Here is a 13,930-nt window from a genome sequence, read left to right as displayed (position 1 = left end):
TATCTAATTCCCACCTACCCCCAACTCCCTCGGGACTCACAGTGAATTTGTATCCCAAGGATTTCCAGAGCTCCTTGGTGAAGCCGGCTTCATCCAGGACCTGGCCGATGAAGGATTCCAGCTTCCCGAATTCCTGCGCCACAGCGGCCACCACATCCCGCTCCGACCCCTGGGAAAAGACAGGAAAACTCCAGGAACGCTGCAAATTTGGGTCAAGGGAAGTCCAGGCTGGATTTTAGGGAATATGTATCCATTTAAATATTAAATTTAAATATTTATTTAGTTTATATTTAGCAATGTCCAGGCAGGATATTTGGGAATATTCAGCATCGTGTCCCTCCTGGAATGAGGGAGTTCCAGGCTGGATTTTAGGGAATATTTAGAAAAGAAGGTCCAGGTTGGATTTTTGGGAATATTTATCAATGTCCAGGTTGGATTTTAGGGAATATTTAGCAATGCGTCCATCCTGGATCAAAAGAGGTCCAGGCTGGAATTTTGGGAATATTTAGGAAAGGAGTTCCAGGTTGGATTTTTGGGAATATTCAGCCATGTGTCCATCCTGGACTAAACAAGTTCCAGGTTAGATTTGCAGGAATATTTAGCAAAGGAGATCCAGATTGAATTTTCGGGAATATTTCTTCCCACAAAACCGATCAAGAAGATCCACTGAGCATTCCAGGGAATTCCCACCTCCTGGAGCTGCTCCTGGAGCTGCGAGAGGAGCCGCAGGTAGCTCTGGATGTGCTCCCGGAAGGGTTTGTGGAGCACCGAGTGCAGGGCCAGGCTCAGGGAGCTCTCCGAGGTGAAATCCCGCAGGAATTCCTTCAGCACCGCCTTGTGCAGCTTCCAGACCTCGCTGGAAAATTGGGAATGATGAGAAAGGGTTGTTAATTACCCTGGAATTCCCACTCTGCTGTTTTCCAAACTTTCTGCATGGTGAGGATGGAGAAAGCCATGAAAAATCCGGGAATGCGCTTCTTAAAAATTCGTGTTTGCAGTTGTTGCTTCCATAAAAATCTGGGATTAGTGGGAATTCCCAGCCAGATTCCCACCCCTTCCCTAAATCCCCAAATCCTAAGTTTCCAACTGCAGAAGGAGCTCGGGGTGGTTGGAAAGATGAAATTCCAATCCTGGAATTGGACAGGGCTTGGGGCAACCTGGGATAGCAGGAGCCATGGAAAAATTGGGAATGTTCTCCTCAGAAATTCACATTTTCATTTCCTGCTTCCAGAAAAACCTGGGATAAGTGGCAATTCCCAGACAGATTCCTTTCTCCAATTCCATCTTTTCCCTAAATCCCCAAATCCCAAGTTTTCAGCTCCAGAAGGAGCTGGGGGTGCTTGGAAAGAGGAAAATCCAATCCTGGAATTGTCCAAGGCTGGAAAGGGCTTGGAGCGACCTGGAATAGTGGGAGCTGGCCTGGGATGGAATGAGAGGATTTTTTTGGGGAATTTTCTGAACCATTCTGTAATTCTGGGATTCTCCGGTGTCCCCATATCCCAAGGATTCCCAAAATTCCCAAGGATTTTCCACCCGCTGACCTCTTGCTCTTGGCGGCTTGCTCGAAGCCCTGGACCACAACAAAGTTGGCGAAGGTGACGAAATACCTGGAAAAAATTCCAAGGAGAAGTTCGAGAGGGAAATTCGGGATGAGTTCATGGATCCCAACTTTTTGGGAAGTTCCCTTAATCCCATAAAAGCACGTCTGGAAAAATGTGGGCCCAGATGTTTGATGGATTGAGATCAAAGGTTGGATTGGATCTTGGAATTCTTTCCCAATCTTAATTCCAGGATTTCTGGCAGATTTAGATAAGGCAAAAGTGCTGATAATCTCGGGATCCGTTTCCAGCAGATTTTACGGAATGAAATTCCATGAACGAATTTTCTGTTCCAAGCTGTTCATTCAAAGACTCTTCACCACAGAATTCCCGTCAGAATTGGGAAAATTTGGGAATTCTGGGATGGAAATAATGGAGTTGTCACACTCCAGCTCTGAGCTTTATTTTTCCAAGTAAAACTTGGAATTTTCTTTTTCCATCTCATATCTCCCAAGATTTTCTTCCAAGATCTGCATTTTCTGTACCAAAAATTCCCAGCAAATCCCACATTTTCTCCCAGCAAATCCCACATTTCCCATGCAAATCCCACATTAAACCCGGGTTTAATTCCCAAAGAAACAGGAATAAAATCTCAAGAAAATCCCTTTGGATCATCCAAAACCTCATTCACCTGGGAAATCCCAAACTGGGAACGCTTTGGCTGCTTCCATGGAGAAGCAAAAACATGGAATTGAAGATTTTTATGGAATTTCAGCTCTCCATAAAATTTCATTCCCGCTGGCATCTCGGATCCCAATCCAAAACCACAAAATCCTGGAAAAATCACACCCAACCCATTCTCCAAGGATATTTTCCCTCTGTGGGCTCTCATCCCGATTTTTCCCGATATTCCCAATGGGATCAACCCGATCCTTTTTTCCCCGAATATCCTGGCACTCACTGGATGTAGAGGCTGAGGAAAAGTTCTCCTTTCCAAAGGATGTAAAAATCCTGGATACAACCGGAATTTTCCAACTGGGATTTCCCCCTCAGGATCCGGGAATTCTCCTCTGTGAAATTCCAGAGGGTTTGGAAGCGATCGTTGAGGAGCACCAAGAGCTGGAAGTTCTCCTTTTCCTTTGGATCTTGCGGCTCTGGGAGGGAAAAATCAGGAAAATGCCATGGGAAAGGAGGAATTCCCAAGGGATTTTCTGGAATTTTGTGGTTGAGAAATTCTGGGAAATGGGAAAATTCCAGGAATTTTCAGAGTTGTTTTGGCCGGAAGGAATGAATTAAATAATTTGGGAAAATAGAGAGGAAAACAATGGGAAAAATGGAAAAAACAGGGGAAATTCCCGGAATTTTTGGAAGCCATGGAGCAGTTTTTACTGGAATGGGACAAACTCTATCCCAAACTCTCTGGACGCTCATCCCGCTGCCCCAGAGGGAAAATTCCCACCCTTTTCCCAAGGAACCATTTCCAGTTTCCTTGGAGTCATCCCAGAAAGAATTCCTGGAAAAGCCCCACCCAGGAAAATCAAGGCCAGGAATTTTCCTGGATCAGGAATGCTGATCCCAGTGAAAACACTGATTGATCCCAAAAAACCATCCTGGCCTCGTTCCCTATCCCCGATTTTAGGGAAAACATTCCCACAAAACATTTCCTCTTCCCAGCGGGAATTCCAGCTGGAAATCCCTTCCCAGATCGATTCCAGGTGGGAATTCCAGAGAAAAAATCCCAAAATTTACCTGCCTGGAGCAGAGGTTTGAGGATGAGGGCGTCAATCCGGGCCAGGCAGGAGGAGAAGTTTTCCTCCAGCTGGAGCAATGATCCCAAAATTCCCGAAATTCCAGCTGTGGACATGGCCTGGAAAATAGTGGGAATGAATCAAATCCCTGGAAATCCATCAGATTCCATCTCCAAGGTTTTTCCTTGGATTTCCAGCAAAGCTTCCCTGCCCTTGACGGCGTTCCCAGGTGGAGCCGATCCCAAAAATCTTCGGGAAAAGTTGGGAAAGGAACGGAAACCAAACAGCACAAGTGGAGACAACCCAGTCCAGTTTTCCCAAATTTCCCTGAATTTTCCCAAATTCCCAATGATCTCAGGGCTGGAAAAGCCTGGAATTAATTCCTTGTGTTAATCCTGATGGGGAATTTCCCATTCCAGAGGAGTATTCCCAGGAGAAAATCCTGGAAATCCAAAGGATGAAGGAGAAATCTCTTCCCACCCCTCTCATTCCCATTCTTCTCCCTCTTTTCCCAAATTCCCAATGATCCCAGGGCCACAAAATATTCGGAAAAGCCTGGAATTAATTCCTCCAGGAATTAATGGAATTCAGCAGGATTGTTTTTCTTTTCCCAAAGAAAATTCCCCCAATTCCTACAGAAAATTCTCCCAGTTCCCAGAAAGAATTCCTACAATTCCTGGAGGAATTTCCCACAATTCCCAGAGAAATTCCCCCGGCGCTTTCCTGCCCAAAGCCTTTCCCAAGGGAATTCCAGGTGCTTTGCATGGGGCCTTTTCCAACACCTTTGGAATGTCAACATTCCCAAACAGGTCAGGCCTGTGGCTCAACTAGGCTGGGATTAACTAGAGCTGGTTTTAGCAACCAAACCTAAACCTGGCAGCTTCCCGAGCTTTATTCTGCTCCTATTCCCAAAAAACCATCTGGAATCAGGAATCTCCAAATTACCAACTTTAGTCCCTGTTCCTCCCTGTTATTCCCAAATTTCTTTGGAATTCCCAGATTTTTTCGGCCTCCAAAACGCACTGGAGGATGGATTTTTGGGATAATCCTGCCCACATTCCCAAAAATTCCCATTTTCCTGCTCTTTGGGATTGAAACCATTCCAGGGAGCAGCTGCACACTCCAAAGGGGTTTTCCCTAAACAGCCTCAGCTTTAAGCCAGGCCTACATAAACCCAATTTAAACCCAGTTTAAACCCAGCCCCAAACTAAACCCAAGTTTAAACCCAGCCCCAAACTAAACCCAAGTTTAAACCAAAGTTTAAACCCAGCCCCAAACTAAACCCAAGTTTAAACCCAGCCCCAAACTAAACCAAAGCTTAAACCCAGCCCCAAACTAAACCCAAGTTTAAATCCAGCCCTAAACTAAACCCAAGTTTAAACCCAGCCCCAAACTAAACCCAAGTTTAAACCCAGCCCCAAACTAAACCCAAGTTTAAACCCAGCCCTAAACTAAACCCAAGTTTAAACCACAGACTAAACCCAACCCTAAAAGAAACCGAAGTCTAAACCCAGCCTCTCCTCTGCCTTTAATTCTTTATTATTTTTAAAAAGCCTCCAAAGCGCCGCTTTCCCCTCAAAACCGAGCCTTGGATCCCGACTTTCCATGGAATCTCGGAGCTCCTGGAAGGTTTTTTTTTTTTTGGGATCACCTCCTCCTGGACAGAAACCTGCTAAACCGAGCTTATCAACCCGGCTTTAATTCTCGATCTCTTGGCACCGCCGCGGCTTTCCCAGCTTTGTTTCATCCGCCCTGGAATTCCAGGCGAGGCTGGAAAATCCCTCCCTGCAGGAGCAGGATCGGGAAGTCCCGCCTAGAAAAGCCGCGGTGGGAGCAAGGACGGGGTTTAGACTGGGGTTTAATTTTCGCCGGGAGTGAAATTCCTTAAAAAGAAATGAAATTCCTCTGGGAAAGGGGGGGGGGGGTTGTGGGGAAATCCGCGAAAATCCGCTCCGGAATTTGGAATTTGATCCCGGTTCAACCTAGGGAAAACATTCCCAAATTTCCTCCGGACTAAATCAAAATGATCCCGAAACCAAGCAGGAAATCCCAAAATTTGCTGGACTCTGGAGCGACCCACCTGGAATGAGGCAGCGCAGGAAAATTCCCGGCTGGAAAAAACTCCGGGAGGCGCAGAAATCCGGGAATTGTCGGTGTTCCCGAGGCTGGAATTTTTCCCTCCCATATTTCCCTCCCACATTTGGAGGCAGAGCCCCAAATCCCAAACACCCACGGGAGCCGGGATTACAAAATCCCAAATCTTGGTTCCTCAAAACTCCTGCTCCTCCTCTTCCCGCCCCCCACCCCCCCCCCCTTTCTTTTTTTTTTTTTTTTTTTTATTTAAATAATCCCGGATTTTGTCATCCCGGATTTTGTCATCCCGGATTTTGGGGAAGTTGAAATTTCGGGAAGTTGAAATTTGGGGAAGTGAAAGGGAAAAAGGTCAAGAGAGGTTTTGGGGGGGGTTCGCTTTTCAGCCTCGCTCTGTTCCCACAGCGCTTCTCCCAAAAAAACTTTGGGATTTTTTCCTCCTCCTTCCAGGCTCGCTCCCATTAGCTGGAAATTCCAGGAATTCCTTGGAAAAGGAGATTTTTCCTGCCATTCACAGGCGGCGCGGGATGCGCCACGAGGCGCTTCCCTTCCGTCTAAAAACCCCAAAACCAACCCCAAACTTCCCGAATCCCTCGGTCAGGAGCTCCCAGAGTTCTCTGCTGCAGCTCAGCCACCTTTAACTCTTTCCTTTCCTCCTAAAAATCCTAAATTCAACCCCAAAATTCCCAAATCCATCGGCCGGGATGTCCCAGGCACCTCAGCCAATTTTAACCATTTCCCTTCCTCCTAAAAACCCCCAATAAAACACCGAAATTCCCGAATCCCTCGGTCAGGAGCTCCCAGAGATCTCAGTTCAGCTCAGCCACCTTTAACTCTGTCCCCTCCTCCTAAAAACCCCAAACTCGACCCCAAAACTCCCAAATCCATCGGTCAGGAGATTCCGGAGTTCTCTGTGCACTCCAGCAACCTTTAACTCTTTCCCTTCCTCCTAAAAAAACCCTAAAACCGACCCCAAACGCACAAATCCCTCGCTCAGGAGATCCCAGAGTTCTCTTCTACAGCTCAGCCACCTTTAACCATTTCCCTTCCTCCTAAAAAAATCCTAAATCCAATCCCAACATTCCTAAAACCTTTTAAGGGAACGCCAGACACCTCAGCCACCTTTAACTCTTTCCCTTCCTCCTAAAAATCCTAAATCCATCCCCCAAATTCCCAAATCCATCGGTCAGGAGATCCCAGACACCTCAGCCACCTCAGCCACCTTTAACTCTTTCCCTTCCTCCTAAAAACCCTAAATCCAACCCCAAAAATCCCAAATCCATCCCTCAGGAGGTTCCGGAGTTCTCAGTGCAGCTCAGCCACCTTTAACCATTTCCCCTGCTCCTAAAAACCCTAAATCCGACTCCTAAATTCCTAAAACTTCTTAAGGAGACCCGAGACACCTCAGCCACCTTTAACTCTTTCCCTTTTCTGAAAAACCCTAAATCCGACTCCAAAATTCCCAAATCGATCCCTCAGGAGATCCCGAAGTTCTCTATGCACCTCAGCCACCTTTAACTTTTTCCATTCCTCCTAAAAAACCCTAAATCCAACCCCAAAAATCCCAAATCCACTCCTCAGGAGATTCCGGAGTTCTCTGTACACCTCAGCCACCTTTAACCATTTCCCTTCCTCCAAATAATCCTAAATCCAACCCCAAAATTCCTAAAACTTCTTAAGGAGACCCCAGACACCTCAGCCCCAGGAACTCTTTCTGCTTCTCCTAAAAAAAACCCTAAAACCCACCCCAAACTCCCAAATCCTTCCCTCAGGAGCTCCCAGAGTTCTCTGCTGCACCTCAACCTTTAACTCTTTCTCCTCCTGCTAAAAAGCCCTAAACCCAACCCCAAAGTTCCTAAAACCTTTTATGGAGACCCCAGAAACCTCGGCCACCCTTGACTTTTTCCCTTCCTCCTAAAAAAATCTTAAATCCAATCCTAAAATACCAAAATCCATTCCTCGGAAGATCTCAGGCACCTCAGCTCCAGGAAGCCTTTCCGCTCCTCCTAAAAACCCTAAAACCAACCCCAAAGCCACAAATCTATCCCTCAGGAGATCCCAGAGTTCTCTGCTCCAGCTCAGCCACCTTTAACTCTTTCTCTTCCTCCTAAAAAAAAACCTAAATCCAACCCAAAAATTCCCAAATCCATCCCTCAGGAGGTTCTGGATTTCTCCGTGCACCTCAGCCACCTTTAACTCTTTCCCTTCCTCCTAAAACCCCTTAAATCCAACATTTAAAATTCCCAAATCCATCCCTCAGGAGGTTCTGGACTTCTCCGTGCACCTCAGCCACCTTTAACTCTTTCCCTTCCTCCTAAAACCCCTTAAATCCAACATTTAAAATTTTCAAATCCATCCCTATGGAGGTTCTGGATTTCTCCGTGCACCTCAGCCACCTTTAACTCTTTCCCTTCCTGCTAAAAACCCTAAATCCGAGTCCAAAAATCCCCAATCCATTCCATCAGGATATCCAAGACACTTCAGCCACTTTTAACCGAGTTTTCCAAATTAAACCAGTGACTCTGTGCCCATTCCGCTCCTCCCGGAGAAGCTTTGGCGTTGTGTAGAGCACAAAATCCAGCTTTAGCTTTATGGTTAGGGTGATCGCTCGTTTTGTGAAGGGACCAAAAGCCACGGCAGGGAGGTGAAGACTGAGGTTACGCAAACGCTGCGTCGCCCTTCGCTTCCCTGGGTGGGTGTGAAACAGAGATTTTTTGGAGTTGGCTTGAGCCACCAAATGGAATGAAGCATTTAAATTTCGGCTTGTAAAATCATGTGCGGAATTTTAACCTTTTACTTGACAAACCTCTGCCACGGCGCAAAGGGAGTAGGAAAATGCAAATTTCTAAAGAGCAATACCAGAGGAGGCAAAGAACCCAGATAAAGAAGCTCCTCTGTCTCCAAGCCCATCAAGACTGACAGACGTACTCAGATCAGCACCAAAGGACCGAAAGCGCACGCGCAGAGAGGAAAAGTTCAAAAGTTCAGTCATGAGGAAGACCACAATCTTCAGCCTCAGGACCACCGAGAGACCCCCGTACGACCACCACAGCAAACCAGGCGTGCCCAGAAGCGCGTGGACTCATTTAGCGTGCGAGGAGAGGACAGGCGGGGCCAGGGGTTGAATGTGCATGGAAAAGTTGTGCAATGTATTGCACATGGAACAGCTTTGGGAATAAAGGGGTGTGGGTCAGACCGAGGCTCGGGGCACAAGTTTTGGAGAGCTATCTGACAATACAGACCCACTTCATAACTAGCCCAGGGTGCGGAGTCTATTTATTTATTCCGCGCATCGCTTCAGGTGAAGAGACACAATCTGCCTGGGAGGCCCGGCTTAGGTTCCTCAAGTTGTCCCTTCCTTCCCAGGCAGTCCAGATAGACACAACAACAACAAAACAACACCAATGTCCCGCCTCTTGCACTGAGAGATCCTTTGTGAATTTCCGAAGACAGCGTGGGTGCCTTTTAACCTGCGCCCTTCTGTCGAGACAGAAATCCTGCCCGTGACGCCAATTTTATGTCGCGATCCGCTCGCGCGGGGTGTCGTGGTGGTTCCTTAACCGATCCCAAAAGTGCAAAAAGGCAAACCCTAACCCTAACCCTAACCCTAACCCTTCTGTCTAGACAGAAATCCTGCCCGTGATGCCAATTTTATGTCACGATCCGCTCGCGCGGGGTGTCGTGGTGGTTCCTTAACCGATCCCAAAAGTGCAAAAACGCAAACGGCAAGGGACTGTCAGTTTAATCCCAACAAGTGCCCCTTTATTGAGGTGCCAACAGCAAATGCCATAGAGGGGACAGAAAAGGGAAATAAAGAACAGAGAGAAAAGAGGGGAAGGGGAATAGAGCTACCAAACAGAGAGGTGAGATCCTCGATGGTCCAGCCGCATGGATCCGCCGTCGTCCGCGGGGGTGCTCTGAAGCCTTCCCAAAAGTTACGGTTCATAGAGCCTTTACAAAGCGAGTGGCAGCTGGCCAGAAGGTGGGGAAGGTCGGTGGGCCATTGTGAAGAGCCGTTGGCCTGTGAAGCAGGTGCTGGCACGCAGGGACAAGCCACCGCTTGCCACAACCTGTCGGAACCCAAGGTGTCCCCCGGACACTCTTGAATGTTCCGGGTCCAGGGCAGAAGCCTCTGAGAGCCTGGCAGGCAGCCAGAAACCCCTGTGGCTTTGAATCTGATCCATGGAACAATTTACCAACCTTGCAGGGAGAACAAGAAATCACAAAAGTTTAGATGTTATAATAGAAGTAATCACAAAGTGAAAGGAAGGATTTTTGAGTGCTGGACAGGGGGGTTTAGGCCTTGTACAGAGGGGTCTGAGTTTTGCACATGGGGGTCAGGAGTTCTAAGATGGAGGGATTTGGGCGTGCCCTGTCCTCCTTCTTTCTCCTTCCTATCCCCCATGTTCTTGGTGATGTTGGCACTCACAGATTGGTTTAGAGTAGAAAGTCACTGTTCAATATAGGTGATAGGCATTGGGGAAAAACTATAAACATTTAATAGGTAATGTGTGATATAAAAGATGGCACCGGCCCTTGGGGGAGAGAGACAGAGAGGGAGACGGAGAAGAAGACGAAGGGAGACGAAGACGGAGGGAGACGGAGAGAGACGCAGAGGGAGAAGGAGTCAGGGACAATGTCAGGGAGTCTGTGTGCCTTGAGATTATTGCAATAAACTGCCTTGAGACCAGACCACTGAAGACTGCTGAGTCTTTCTTTGAAGGCACGGGTTGGAGGAGAGACTTTACCACCTCCCTGGGTCACCCCAATCTGGGGGAGATTCCAACAACAACCTGCGGGAATGCAGCGCTCTGCAGGAGCGCAGCGAGCGCGCCTGCTGGCAGTCACCGGGCCAGCGTCACCCGGGCCAGGCCAGAGCTCCTGTCAGCGTCTGCAGGGTCCTCGCCACGGTCGTGAGGCAAATGAAGGGAACTTCGGACTGCCTCTCGCACCCTCCTCCTAAAAACCCTAAATCCAACCCCAAACCCGCACATCTATCCCTCAGGAGATCCCAGAGTTCTCTGCTCCAGCTCAGCCACCTTTAACTCTTTCCCTTCCTCCTAAAAAAACCCTAAATCCAACCCAAAAATTCCCAAGTCCATCCCTCAGGAGGTTCTGGACTTCTCCGTGCACCTCAGCCACCTTTAACTCTTTCCCTTCCTGCTATCAATCCTAAATCCGACTCCAAAATTCCCAAATTCATCCATCAGGATATCCCAGACACTTCAGCCAGCTTTAACCATTTCCTCTCCTCCTAAAAACCCTAAAACCAACCCCAAACCCACAAATCCTTCTCTCAGGAGCTCCCAGAGTTCTCTGCTGCACCTGAGGCACTTTTAACTCTTTCTGCTCCTCGTAAAAAAAATCCTAAATCCTACCCCAAAATTCCCAAATTTTTGCCTTGCAAGTCCAGAATGCTGAGGTTTTCATGTTCCTGGGAAACGGGGCATGGATGAGGAGCTGTGATCCCAAAACCCAATCCCACTTTTTTTCACTGAGGCAACGCAAACCTTTCCCTAAAGGATGAGGGAGGGATTGGAAAACAAATCCCAAGAAAAAATTGGGATCAGCAGTGGGAATTTGCTTTGAAGAGCTGTTGGAAACCAGGATGGAATTCCAGGGTTAATTCCAGAAAATTCCCTTTTAGGAAAATCCCATTAGGATAAACAGGAGGATTTAGGGAAGAGTGGGATTGAATGGGACAGGAGTGGGCCAGAAGAGGCCGGAATTCCATGGGAATTCCCAGGGCAGTTCCCCCACCCAGCTGCCGCTGGAATTTCTCCAGGAGTTCTGGAACCAGTCTGGCTCGACCGACAGGCCCCAGGAATATTTTATTCCCAGGGATTCGTCAGCCCTTGGATCGGGATCAAGGGTTTGTCCCTTCCTTTGGAGGGATCCACGTTGGATTCATCCCGTTCTAGTTCTTCCAAGGGCATTGTCCAAACATTCCTTGAGCTCCGTCACCACCGGGATGGTTTTTCCTGTGGCCTCAGGAGTTGGTGGCCTTGGAATGACCTTTCCATCCACATCCAACCCTTCCCATCCGCATCCAACATTTCCCATCCATCTCCAACTTCCCATCCACATCCAACCTTTGGATATGGAGGAGAGACAGGAGAGACAAAGGTTCAGAACTGGTTGCTCTGGAGAACCTTTGGAAGTTCTTTCCATGCCAAACATTCCAGGACTTTTTTCCTGTGGCCACATGAGTTGGTGGAGCAACCTTGGAGTTGCCTTGGAGCAACCTTCCCATCCCTATCCAGCCCTTCCCATCCACATCCAACCTTTCCCAACCTTTCCATCCCTATCCAACCTTTCCATCCCTATCCAACCTTTCCCATCCCTATCCAACCATTCCATCTGTATCCAACATTTCCCACCTCCATGGGGACAACCTGGCCCTGTCCCCACCTCCAAAGGTGAGGGACATCCATAAAGATCCACAAAAAACGGGATCCTCCAGGATCATCCCACTCCTGCTCCTGCCCAGGACATCCCAAAATATTTCTGGGATTGTTATCCAGACATTCCCTGAGTTCCGTCAGCACCCGGAGACGAAATCTTGGAATTAGCTGCTCTGGAGAACCTTCAGAACCTTCACCTTCCATGCCAAACATTCCAGGACGTTTTTCCTGTGGCCACACGAGTTGGTGGCCTTGGAGCGACCTTTCCATCCCTATCCAACCTTTCCCATCCCTATCCAACCTTTCCCATCCCTATCCAACCATTCCATCCCTATCCAGCCTTTCCCATCCCTATCCAACCTTTCCCATCCCTATCCAACATTTCCCATCCCTATCCAACCTTTCCCACCTCCATGGGGACAACCTGGCCCTGTCCCCACCTCCAAAGGTGAGGGACATCCATAATGATCCTCCAGGATCATCCCACTCCTGCTCCTGCTCAGGACATCCCAAAATGTTTCTGGGATCGTCATCCAAACATTCCTTGAGATCCGTCAGCACCCGGAGACGCCAAGACTCCTCATTCCAGGGAATCCCCCATTGTATCCCATTCCCAACATTCCATCGGGACCGGCAGGGATTTGGGAATGTTTATCCCACCATCATACCCCATTCCTGATACTCCATCCAACTCAGGGAATTTGGGAATATTCATCCCACCACTGTGTCCCATTCCTGACGTTCCATCAGGAATTGCAGGGATTCAGGAATATTTATCCCACCATTCTATCCCATTCCCAGCTTTCCATCCAACTCAGGGATTTTGGGAATATTTATCCCACCGTTCTATCCCATTCCTGATGTTCCATCCAATTTAGGGGTTTTGGGAATAATTATCCCACTATTACATCCCATTCCAAACATTCCATCGGGACCGGCAGGGATTTGGGAATATTTATCCCGTTCCCAACTTTCCATCCAACTCAAGGATTTTGGGAATATTTATCCCACTGTTCCATCCCATTCCCAACGTTCCATCGGGACTGGCAGGAATATGGGAATATTTACCACCCCATTATATCCCATTCCCGATGTTACATCCAATTTAGGGATTTTGGGAATATTTGTCCCACTGTTCTATCCCATTCCCAACATTCCATCGGGACCGGCAGGGATTTGGGAATATTTATCCCACCATTATATCCCAATGATCCATCAGGACCAGGAGGGATTTGGGAATATTTATCCCATTCCCGATGTTCCATCCCTGTGAGGGATTTGGGAATATTTATCCCATTCCCAATGTTCCATCCCTGTCAGGGATTTGGGAATATTTATCCCATTCCCGATGTTGCATCCATCTCCAGGATTTGGGAATATTTGTAGGAAATGAGGCACATTCCCATGGAAGAGCATTTTCCAGAATTCCCAGCTTCCCATCCTCCCTTGCGCCTTCGGATCCTTTCCTAACGCTCCAAAACATCGGCACAGACATTCCCAAATCCCAAAATTCCCGAGCTGGAACGCCTTGATCCCCACAAAATCCCACGGGAACAATTCCAGAGGCATCTCCGCAAACCAAAAATTCCCTTTTACCTCGGGATCAGCCGGGATCCGGATCCATGGGAACGGGAAAATTCCTGGCTCCAGCTCCTTTCCAGCCCCAATTCCAAAGGGAAGGAAGCGAAATTCTTGGAATTCTTTTCTCCCAAGGTGCACCACAGCATTCCCGGTCTCCATGGAAACCTCTGGCGCTGGAAAATTCCATCGGCTGCAATCCGAGCCGGGAATGGCTCGGAGGGGATTTAAAGGGAAACGCCACCAAATTCCCGAATATTTCCCCAATTCCCAATATTCCCGAATTTTCCTCCCGGGAAAGCTGCTGGGGAATTTTTCACGCCAGGAATTTCCGGCACCAATCCGCCGGGAGAATTCCAAATGCTGAAGGAGAAGGGGAGGATTTTCCATTTTCCAGGGATTTCCCTGCAGCCAAAGGGATTTGAGAAGGATTTTCTTGGATTTTCCCAGATTTAATAAATTTGATAAAATGAAATGATAAAATAAAAATGAAATCAATTCAAACCTATTAAAACACATTAAAATAATCTTAAAAATAAAATAAAACTTAAAAATTCAGATCGAAATAAAT

At 47.8% G+C, this 13,930-nt stretch overlaps 1 protein-coding gene across 2 annotated transcripts in view; it reads right to left on the bottom strand.

Moving 5' to 3' along the window:
• The window catches only part of ALS2CL (ALS2 C-terminal like), a 44,569-nt gene extending 31,109 nt beyond the window's left edge, over positions 1-13,460 (bottom strand). Inside the window, exons 1-6 of one of the 2 annotated variants that reach the window (XM_053939021.1) lie at positions 13,378-13,460; positions 3,288-3,405; positions 2,500-2,692; positions 1,542-1,607; positions 691-856; positions 41-169 (exon numbers count right to left, since the gene is read on the bottom strand). In XM_053939021.1, coding sequence (XP_053794996.1) covers positions 41-169; positions 691-856; positions 1,542-1,607; positions 2,500-2,692; positions 3,288-3,402 — 669 coding nt within the window. In that variant the 5' untranslated portion in view covers positions 3,403-3,405; positions 13,378-13,460. Of the gene's footprint in view, positions 1-40; positions 170-690; positions 857-1,541; positions 1,608-2,499; positions 2,693-3,287; positions 3,406-5,366; positions 5,450-13,377 lie in introns of those variants that run through there. The other variant, XM_053939010.1, reaches the window with a different exon arrangement.
• Between the last annotated feature and the right edge of the window lie 470 nt (positions 13,461-13,930).

This window comes from Vidua chalybeata, chromosome 1 (assembly GCF_026979565.1).
Source record: "Vidua chalybeata isolate OUT-0048 chromosome 1, bVidCha1 merged haplotype, whole genome shotgun sequence".
Taxonomy (NCBI): Eukaryota; Metazoa; Chordata; class Aves; order Passeriformes; family Viduidae; genus Vidua; species Vidua chalybeata.
Note: the sequence above shows the minus strand (reverse complement) of the source record. Positions and strands in the feature narration are given on the sequence as shown.